An 11,138-nucleotide genomic window follows, 5' to 3' on the forward strand; every position below is an offset into this window, starting at 1 on the left:
CCTGTTTCTACACCCACAGATTTCTATTCCCGGTAAAGCTGTTGTATAGTTATCAAGGCAATATTCTCTCTAATTTGCTTTAAATGGGGAAAGAAGATCATGCAGTTATTAAAAAGAGTTGTCAATGAGTATGGATAAATTTTCGCTGACAGCAGAGAAGACTTTCTTACAAATGCAGTTCTATGAGGTTTTTTTCCTTTCTGCTAAATACAGCATTGATGGAGTCTGAAGGTTTGTTTTCTGTGTAGCTTCATATACTGAGATAAGTCTGTCTGATTCTCACAGATGTTAATCTGAAATGTGGTCAGCTCTCACTTGTTGATGAGTTGGGATACTGTGATAAAGTTTCTAGTAGACAAGCTGCACTTGTTTGACCTCAAACCATATAATTTTCCATAGTTTGTGTAGCTTAATGTTGTTTCCTGCTGTGTTGCAGCAGTTTCTAAGATATAATTTTCCAGAGTTTGTGTAGCTTAATGTTTCCTGCTGTGTTGCAGCAGTTTCTAATAATGGGAAATAGGAGCTCTGCATTTGGAAAAGGAGGATTAGGTTCCTATCACTGCTGTGGATTCAAGTCAGTTAAATTGTGTGTTTGTTGCCTGGTCAGAGGAATTTGTCATCTCAGAGTATTTGTGATCACCTGTTGCTGTGAAGCGCTCTGCAGCATGGAAGTATGTTACAAGATGAAAATTTTGCAGTTGTGCAGAATCTTCTGTTTGATAATGCTGCTGTGAACTTCTGTCAGACTAAAAAGTAGACTAGAACTTTTTAGAGGCTTGGGCACTGAGGAATTGCTTTTCAGTTTCAGTTTTGAATTTGAAATGATGTGATCAAAGTTGGTAGCGCCTGCAGTAAAGTAAAACCTTTTTTACATCAACCACTTTCAAGTTATTTATTCCCTTTGTGTGTATGGTGCAAAACTGCATGTGAAACTGTCATCAGGAACTGCTAAAAAATGAGATTAAAACCAACCTGCAGTATTTTTGGAAGTGTCTCTAGGATTTCAGGCATCTTAATGTAAAATATGGTAAAACTGGGGGACTTGTTTAATAAGCCAAAAAATGAACTGATCTGGTGATAGACTATTTTCTTTAAAACATTTTCTGTTCAAGAACTTGATTCTAGCCCTTTAGTTGACAGCATTTCAGCTGCTGCTTTTAATGTAATACTAAAGGAAAACGAGATGTTTGGATCCCAGAAGTTTCTAATATTTTTGAATATTCTGCTATTTTTGAATACTTTCCTAAATATCTGTTGCTTTTATATTAACCTTGAACGAGGTAGCATACTCAGTTTTATAATGGCATTTGCCTTTGTTAAAGGGTTGTGTAGCACCAAGCTGCACATTGGAAAATGCTAGTGATGGGGTGTGGTGTGAAGTCTCTTGTGCTCCACACGCATGTGGCTGTCTGACTGTTGTATGTTCTAGATCCCACAGTTCTTGAGCCATTTATTCTTCACAAAGACATGTATAAAAATGATCCTGAATGTTAAGTGGTGTTGTAACTCCTGGCAGCTGCAGCTATGCTTTGTACTAGCTCCATTTCCTTGCACCAAAATGACAGAGGTGCTGCTAAGTTCTTGCTCTTCTTCCTTTTCCTTCCTTTTCCCCCTCTGCTGGGTGGTGGTTATACTGCACTCACCTTTGTTCATAATACTTCATTTTAGAGTTGGTGTCTGTTGCTTTGACAGTTTTTCTCCTTGTCCTGGAAAGCAATGTTAATTTTAATAGTTTGAACCCATCTTCAGGTCAGTACCTCTGCAGAGATCATCCAGGCTCCAGGAATGGATCTTTTCTGTAGTCTTTTCTAGCTAATGGAGCATTTTTCCAAAACTTTTCATACCTGTACAGTGGAGAAGATTTTACTTGTTAGAAGACTGTCCAGACCGGACATTGAAATTCAAGCTCTCAAAAAAATTATTTTTAAGAACTAGAGCATCTCTGCCTAAATGAGGATGGGAATACATTACTGTCTGGAAATAGTGCAGCAGTATGTTGAGACAAGACATAAATAAAATATTATTTGAAATGAGCTGACTTTTTTCCTCAACTGATTAATCTTTAGCTTCTCCTGCTGTCAGTTCCACACTGTAATTTCTGAGAGCAGTTAGTTTTTTATGCATTGAAAGAACAAATGTGCATGTACATCACTATTGAGCTGCTCTTTTGGCTTTATGACCAAGCTGCCAATTAGTATCATACTGTCTGATGTCTACAAGCTGCCTTGTTTTCATTCAGAGCCGAGAAAAGAAACTGTAAACACAACATTTTCCATAGTATATTATTTTTCCCTTTCTTAGTGGGACTAAGTAGCTTGCAGAGAAACCTTTTAAGAAGTCATTTAGACTGAACATCCTGAGTTTCCTTGCCAGCTCGTTCGCTGTGGATGAGAAAATCCTTGCACTAAAAATACAGATTTCTCAAACCAACGTGCATGTCTACATATTTGATTCTTCTGAAGCCAGAAATAATTTTTGCAGCTTTTCAGGATATATAGGTCAATGTTAGAAGAAATTGAACCCTATTGTTTCTTCTGTGCCAATTCCTTGTTGGACAAAAGTGGTCAAAATGTCACTGGCAGGCAGCGTGCTACAGAAGCGAATCAAGTTGTCCTGTTCTTTCGTCCTTCTGGTTTCTGTGCTAGTGAGTTTATGTAAACTGCAACGAAGCATCGTTTTATCTTGTCAAGGTTTTCTGCAAGCAGATGACTAAAACTGCCTGAAGATTATACTGGTTCAATGAAAATATATTGGAGAATCGTAAGAAACTTCTATCTGAAACAGTTTTTAGATTTTCATATAATCTTCAGCAAAAATGAATGCATATGCTTTATTCATGAGCTGTAGTGAGTCAGTGCATTGCATAGTCTATACTTTTTTTTTATACTTTTTAACTCACAGATGTGAGATACAGGGTCTGGTTTTAGGAATTTCTAACAAGACCAAATCATGGAAAGTTAGATTTTTGGCTCCTCAGAAAACGGAATAAATACATATTGTATTACCTCAAAAACAAAGATGAACTGCAAGAATTTAAGAGTAGGGGAAAACCTAACATTTGTAGTTCAGCTAGCTGATCACTTTATTCTGTAAATTTCTGTTCTTTATTGCTTTTGGGTATTTGGCATTTTGAGTAACTAGCTCATTGCTCGGGAGTGTTTGGAAAATTACTGTATGGATGAAAAAATTACTGTGCGGATGAAAAGCCTCATGCGTGATAAACTGCTGTGACAAAGATTTAACATTCGTTTATATGCTTCATTACTTCAAATATTTTAATGGACGACATGAAGTTTAGCGGTAATTCCAGTGTTGCCATGTAATGTCAGAGCTGAGTGATAACACACAGGTAGTGAATAATAAAGGAGTGTGTATTGCTTGAAAGGTACATTATTAAAGCCATTACTTTTGACCTACAATTAACTTAATGTCACTGTCAGTATACATGGTAATTTGAACTGAAGTTTGAAGCTTGTTTTAGGGTATTGTCAATGATTCTGTAGGGCAGCCTTTGCTGGGCTGGAAGGTGATGGGTGAATGGAGGGGAGGCTGTGCTGGTGGCTGTAGAAACTTGTTCAGGCCAAGCTGGTATCCTTGTCCAGACTGGGAAAGAAAGCTTGGATGGATGTTAAAGGAACCAACTATTGTGACTTATTGCAGTGGGGGGGATTGAAGCAGTAAAGGGAGTGGGTGTCGGAAGGGGTCTGAGGCTGGGATCTTTTACTGTGCTCATAGGCAATGAGGAGGAGAGATGTTTTGTCACTGAGATCAAAAAATGTTTCCTTACTTATAGTTCTGACCTTCCAATCATATGGTTATTTTCCTTCACTGTTTAGTAACTGCTGTGTAGAGTGGGGCAGTACTGTATTTATTGGTACTGTAGTCTTGTTTAGGGGCAAGGTTATGTTATAGTTTAGGGAAGGTTGCACTTTTGAGCTACGGTGTTCATGGTTAAATGTGAGACTTCCTTTTCTCTCTCAAGTTCAGACAGCTTTTGGAGAATGAATGTATAACTGCTTAATTAAAAAAAAAATTATATATATATAGTAACATTGTCCAAGATGGGTTTTATAACTAAATAGAACTAAACTGATGCTATTTAAAATGTGACATTTAGTGGGGGAAGTGTTGAGCCATGAATTCTGTGAAATGAGTGTAACATCCATCTGAAACAGAACACACTACCCTTTCTCTGGTATCAGGGCAGCGCTCAGCAGACTGATATTACCCTGTTATCTTCTCATTCTGTACTAGCGGCATTTAGTCAGGCTCTTAAAATAACACTAGGGATGTTGTTGATTTTTGATAACTGACTTCTGGCTCCTTCCAACAGTGCGAGGATCCAAACCAGGCAAAAATGTCCAACTTCAAGAGAATGAAATTAGAGGACTGTGCTTGAAATCCAGGGAAATCTTCCTCAGTCAGCCTATTCTACTAGAACTTGAAGCTCCACTGAAAATATGTGGTGAGTGCTGTGATTTTGATTTGATGCTTAATTTGAGGGGGTTTCAGATAGGTGCAGACTTTAAGCAGAAAACAAGTGCCAGATGCTACTTATTAACAGTGGAACTAATAAATGATTGTAGCAAAAGGGAAAACTTAAATTTCTGTACTATTTCTTGAAATTACTTTCTAGTTTGGTTTCACCCTACTTGTACACAGTAGTGCTCATTCTGCACACACATACGTGTCTAGTTATGCTAGAAGAATTAAGAATGTCAAAATAGAAGCCTCAATAAGTGCACTTTAAAAAGCTTTCAGCAAACAGTGCTTTTATCCTACTCTAACACAGAGGTTTTACTTCAAACTGAAGTAGCTTGTTCAATATTTATAACGTTGGTAGTCTAAAACCTTGATTTAGTGTTCTGCTTGTCAGACACAAAACCATGATTTAAACCAAAGGCAGAAATACCAATTTCATTTTCAATACAGCTTCACTTCTAGAATTTGAATTACTGAGTTTCAGGAAAACACCAGGGATGGTACAAAGGAAAGGAGTTTCCCCAGGTGGTCCGTTTTCCATCAGTATTGCTAATGCTGTGTGGAAGTTCCAGGAATGAAGTAAAGGTTCCTGATCTCACAGCCACTAGTCAAGTAAAGGATTTAACTGGATGTCAGATTTTCATTTGAACACACGGTTTTGTGGAATCTTGGTTTTGTTTTGCGTGCATCTTAATATTTTTTTAAGTAACTCCGTACTTTGTCTTAGTGCAGTTAACCATTGTATTACATAGATGTCAAACTTCAGAATGTGATCATTTTCTATACCTTAAGATGAGCTGATTTTTAAGTATGTTGTGGGCCGTGTCTAACTGCAGGCTTTTCCTTTCTGAAACGTCATTCATTTGGTCTTTCTCTAGAATCAAAGAATGTAGTGAAAGGTCACTTACATGTTGTTTCTGAACACTCTTCACAGGTGACATCCACGGACAATACTATGACTTGCTTCGACTGTTTGAATATGGAGGTTTTCCACCAGAAAGCAACTACCTGTTCCTTGGTGATTATGTTGACAGAGGAAAACAATCTTTAGAAACAATTTGTCTTTTATTGGCCTACAAAATTAAATACCCAGAGAATTTTTTCCTCCTCAGAGGGAACCACGAATGTGCCAGCATCAATAGAATTTATGGCTTTTATGATGAATGTAAGTAACACAGATGTCTGCATCTTTGGCTTGGGAAGGCAGGGTAGGAGGCGCTGGTGTTGCAGTGCTGGATGATTCCTTCCTAACTCACAGTTCCCTTTGCACACTTCAGGGGGGCCCTTGGCCTGTTTTAGGAGGGGAAATGTGTCCTGTTGGAGTCCGATCCCCGTGGTACAAAGCAGCACGCAAGTGGTGATTTTATTTGTTGGCCACTGTGTTAACTAACAGTTGTCACTGGTGCATATTGTTAAAAGTTCTTAAGATCAGGTCATCATCTAGTGAGAAATGAGAGAATTTCACTTGATGTGCTTTACAAAAGTTCGCTTCTTTCTTTCATCTGGGGGATGGTGATGTATTGAACTGAACTTAGAGAATGGGCTGGTCTTTGTTGGGATCATGTCGCAGTGCTTGCGATCTACTTCCTATAAAGACCTGTAACTTTGTAATGTTTAAAAAAAAAAATAGACTTTTCCCTTCTGTGGATGAAGTCCTGCTGTATTGTGTGCTGTTGGCTTGGCCAAAACCAGTATTTCCTCATAAATGGGGCAAAGCGTGTGAAGCCATCAGTGTGATGCGTGCTTGGATCGAGCGCTAGGTCCTTGCCCTTTCCGTAGGTGGCTTCAGCTGCAGTTGTTACTTGAACTAGTGCAGCAGCCTTTTAATGGAGCAATGTGCTTGTATTTATGTGGCATCTCGAGCACTCCTTTTGAACAAATGCAGTGTTGCTGTGCAGTTTGTGTACCAGCTCTGTCACTGCAGTGTGCATTAGGCTCTGTTGTGATGGAGAATATATGTAGACCCTACCCTAACATGACAAGTAATTTTGCTGTGAAGTACAAGTGTATGTTCATGTTTCAAAGGGTGTCTTAATAAATGCAGATAATGTAGAGGAGATTAAACTGTTAAATTAATTGTGCACTGAAGTGTTCTCACAACTTGTGTTGAGGGACATACTTGGCTTATAGCTTACAAGATGTACTCTCCATGTCTTGTTCTCCTTCAGTGACGAAACAAAGATGTGTGGTATTTCAGAGATTAATCACAGGCTTAGTCATATATCGCAAATATGTTCAGGGTTCATCTCTGATGGGAGAGTCCCCTTGAAAGTAAAACTGTAGCAGTTTCATTTTTCAGTCCTGTTTCTTTGCCTAAAGAGAGACTTTATGTGGTAAAGCACTAGCAGAAGTTTAAAGAAAATCTGCTTTCCAAGAATTGCTGTCTTTCCCTGAAGAAAACAGCACATGGGAAGATTTTCTGCAATGGATCAAATTTTCCAAGGGATAATTTTCCAAAGCAAAGCTGGGACTGGACAGTGTGTCTGCCAACAGTGGAATGTGATTCTTTTGAACAGTCTTATGCTGTCCTCAGAGGCACTTCAGAGTGCTCTGCCACACTGGAAGAGACCTTTGCGACTTTCTTATAAACAATAAAATAGGTCAGTGGGGATCAGAGACAATAAATTATGCATAGGCGTTAGTGCTACCTTTTTTTTGCAAGTCTTAGTAAACTTCAGGCAGCCATGTTATGTTGGTTGTAGCTGTGTTGGAAAAGCGTATTGACTGTTTTTTACCCAAAATGTCTTCTAGGTAAGAGAAGATACAATATTAAGCTGTGGAAAACCTTCACAGACTGTTTTAACTGTTTACCTATTGCAGCTATTGTGGATGAGAAAATATTCTGCTGTCATGGGGGTAAGTAACAGTTCTGTACCTGATATTTGAGAAACTAATACTCTGGTGTCAGTCATGGCAATTTCATGTTTACATTGCTGAAGTTTCTTAACTTTAGGGATTTTTCTCTGCCTTGGCTCATGTATGAGGTAGTGTTGAGCTTGATGAGTGTCAGTTTTGTGAATCATTGAGCTGGTAGTTTTGTAACTTCAGACACAATGGTCTGCTGTTCCTGTTATACCAAAAAGCATATTTAATAGCCTCTCCTTCTGAGTGAAGAATCCTTGTAGGGTTTTTTTACACTTACATGACCAGGAGCTTTATGTACATTCTGAAAACCTGTGTTTTCGTAGAATGGTTTGGGTTGGAAGGTGCCTTTAAAGATCATGTAGTGGAATCCCTCCTGCCATGGGCAGGGACATCTTTCACTGGGTCAGATTGCTCAAAGTCCCATCCAACCAGATGGGTTTGGAGTTTCATTTGTAGAAATTGGCTCTGTTATGCTATGTGATATCTGCTTCATGCAATTTTTCAAAGTCATAAAATACATACTGCACCTTAAATGTTTTATCACTTGCAAGTAATTACAGTAGCCCAGGGAGATACCAGTGAAAAATGGTATGAGGTCTGTTTGATGTCGTATCTCATCTTACGAGGCCTGATCATTAAAACAAACATCTGTTGTGATTTCTAGTATTAATGCCTCTTTTACTTAACAGTTCTTTTAAGAGACACTTGGAAGATATTACTGTGAGATTATTGTAATCCTGTAGAATGTGGAAATGGCCTTGCTTATCTTGCTTCCAGTAAATCTTCTAGAAAGTGACTTGTGTTCTGTCACAAAAGCTTTAAAACAGATGTGAGTTAACATTGCCACTGAACTACATAAAATTGCACTGGTGAATCAGTATGAATACAAATTCTTTTGGTCTTGAATTAATGCCTCAGTCTTGCAAAGTTGGACTAAAATGTGACCTGCATGTGTCTCAACTCTGAGCAGGTTTGTCACCAGACCTTCAGTCAATGGAACAGATAAGACGAATCATGCGCCCCACTGACGTACCAGATCAAGGTCTCCTTTGTGATCTCCTGTGGTCTGACCCTGACAAGGATGTCTTAGGATGGGGTGAAAACGACAGAGGAGTGTCCTTCACATTTGGTGCTGAAGTGGTTGCTAAGTTTCTCCATAAACATGATTTGGATCTCATATGTCGAGCTCATCAGGTATTTTAATTTTGTACATTAAGCCATAGAATAATTTAGGTTGAGGCACCTGAGGTGATGATCCAGTCCAACCCTGCACATGTGTACTCGGCACAGGACAAAGCAGTGTAAGCCTGAGTTGCTGAGGATCTTGTCCAGCCAAGTTTTAAATATCTGCAAGGATCAAGAAACCACTATTCTGAACAACTTTCCCCAAAGTTTAACGACCCTTATAATTCACATTTTTTTCCTTAATACATATAAACTGTGGCTCTGATTCCTGAACAAGATTGTCTTGAACTGAGCAGAATACAGTTTTTCTCATTGCTAATGGCCTCTCTTGCTGAGCTGGGTCCTGTTGATGGTTTGCCTATTTTGGTGTAAAAGCATGGAACTTACGCTCCTTACATGTAGCCAGTTTTTCAGCTGCTGGCTCTGTTGAAGCTGCTGTGGACCTTGGCAGGAAGAAGTTGTCTGGTCTAACTTCTGCTTTTTTCTCTATAGGTTGTTGAAGATGGATATGAGTTTTTTGCAAAAAGGCAATTGGTGACTCTCTTTTCTGCCCCAAATTACTGTGGAGAATTTGATAATGCAGGTGCCATGATGAGTGTGGATGAAACTCTAATGTGCTCTTTCCAGGTAAGGTATCTGAAGATTTTACATCCCTGTTAGTGTAGTCACACTTTAAATTGTTCTCTGTTCTGAATTGATACTTTACTGTTAGAAAGCAATAATGCTTGCTTCAAATAGATCCTTACAGATACCACATGTAGACAGGGCTGTGTTTGCAGTCATGTCCAAAAATGTGATGAGCACCTGCTGGTGTGAGTAGATGAACTGTTTTACCCTGAAATTAAATCATCCAAGCGAAGCTATCGGCTGTTGTCCTGCTTCTGTTGGCACGGACTCTGAGATCAGCTGCTCTAAGCCCTGTCCTAGCTTCTGAGTAGGAAACACGTTTATTTCTTGGCACGTTCATGACTAGTCCAGATGACCTGTAAAATGCCTTAACGAGTGAATTAATTGATTGTAAGAAAGCTAAAACTTTTTGCTAAATGACTGAACTATCTTTTCAGATTTTGAAACCTGCAGAGAAAAAGAAGCCCAATTCCAGCAGACCTGTAACACCTCCCAGGGGTATGATCACAAAGCAAGCAAAGAAATAGTCACTTTGCCGCTGCCTTCTTGGGACTTGTATTATAGTATATAGCCTCCATTTTTAAAACTGTCATGTGTACTGTTCAGCTTGCTCAAAATAGATAATGTGTTTGTGGTTTTCCTTTTGATTTGATGAATGGCATTTGCTGGTTGTAACAGCGAATGAAAGACTTTTCTCCCTCCCAGGAAAAAGAGTTTTAAACTTTCCTTTCGTTGGTGTTACAGCTGTACACTCCACAGCATCTTATCCCGTCATTATGGGTAATTAATTGTACAACTGACTTTCTGAATCTGTACAATGAGTAGTGTAAATGCTTGTTTTCTTCTTTAGGATCTAAAGAGGGCACTAGTGTGCTGTGAGAGTAGAAATTTGTTACTGTCAGAAATTACATACTGTTTATACAAACCACTGTGAACTTTTTTTACGTTAAAATTTTGTTTTAAAGGGATTGCTTTTCTTTTAATTGTCTTGTCATGTACACGTTAGTTTTATTGCTGTCAACATTAGGAATAACCTCCGACCTTGCCAGCATCACTGGTATGATGTGTATTTAAATTCAGACACACATCCCTCTCCGTATACTTCAAATGACAATTAAAGCCATTATTTTAAGTGTTTGTGTCTCCTTCCTGAAGCCAAAGTTCACTTAGAAAACTGTTCATACACGACCCACCACACACAGTTGGCAGGGCTTCCCTGTCCCCCCTTCCTCTCGGGGATAAAGGGAAGTCCTGACTTGAAATAGCAAGTGGAGATGCTCCACTGTTTCTTCTGTTCATGGCAAAAGTAAACACATTTTTGTACAGTTTCCGTATGTTTAATCAAGTCGACTGTCTTACAGTGGCATCGGTCTGTGGCAGCCAGTGTCAGAACGCTGGAATTTACAGAAATGGTTCTAGATCTGCCTCCATGGTTCTGGGCACTTGAGCCTAAAGACTTTGTTCTACAAAGAAGCGTAGAAAATAGCTTGATAAGCCAGCCAGAGGTGTTGATCTTGATCACTGGTTTATATAAATCTCTCACAATCTTGTTTTTTAAAAGCTGTTAATCTTTTTTGAACAGATGACAGTGTACAATACCATGTAGTGCAAAATCACTTATTAAATGAAGAAATTGTTAAATCTTCTTGGTGTCAGTTTATCACAACGTACACACTACTGCTACCGGAGGCCCTGACTTAGATAAATAAATTGTTCTGGAAACCCACGCGTTCTTGGTTTGGATTTGTCTAAGCTGCAGGCACTAGAGGTATGTTTTTAAAGAGGAGTGTTTGGGTTTAGATCTGGTTCTGGAGCGTTAACACATACATTGCCCTTAAATGCAGGGAGGACATGCTCGGCTCTGTGTTTTGAGCGGAGTTTGCCTCGAATGACAGGACTGCTTTGTTGGAACTGTGGACTTTAGAGGGTCGTAGCTGAGGCCAAGACATTTCCTCTGCATCTTAATTAAAGAACTAAAT

The 11,138-nt window shown here is 39.0% G+C and overlaps 1 protein-coding gene across 1 annotated transcript; it reads left to right on the forward strand.

The window, feature by feature from the left end:
- Window positions 1–2,373: 2,373 nt before the first annotated feature.
- LOC104462019 (serine/threonine-protein phosphatase PP1-gamma catalytic subunit-like) lies at window positions 2,374–10,800 on the forward strand (the record flags this gene model as incomplete). The annotated part of the gene is given in 8 exon segments (XM_010073797.1): window positions 2,374–2,468; window positions 2,471–2,644; window positions 4,334–4,465; window positions 5,417–5,647; window positions 7,234–7,338; window positions 8,318–8,541; window positions 9,025–9,159; window positions 9,597–10,800. Coding segments are annotated over 8 exon segments (1,186 nt in total), but the record flags the coding sequence as incomplete, so codon positions are not given.
- Window positions 10,801–11,138: the final 338 nt, after the last annotated feature.

Source organism: Pterocles gutturalis, unplaced genomic scaffold (assembly GCF_000699245.1).
Source record: "Pterocles gutturalis isolate BGI_N339 unplaced genomic scaffold, ASM69924v1 scaffold41222, whole genome shotgun sequence".
NCBI classification, from domain to species: Eukaryota; Metazoa; Chordata; class Aves; order Pterocliformes; family Pteroclidae; genus Pterocles; species Pterocles gutturalis.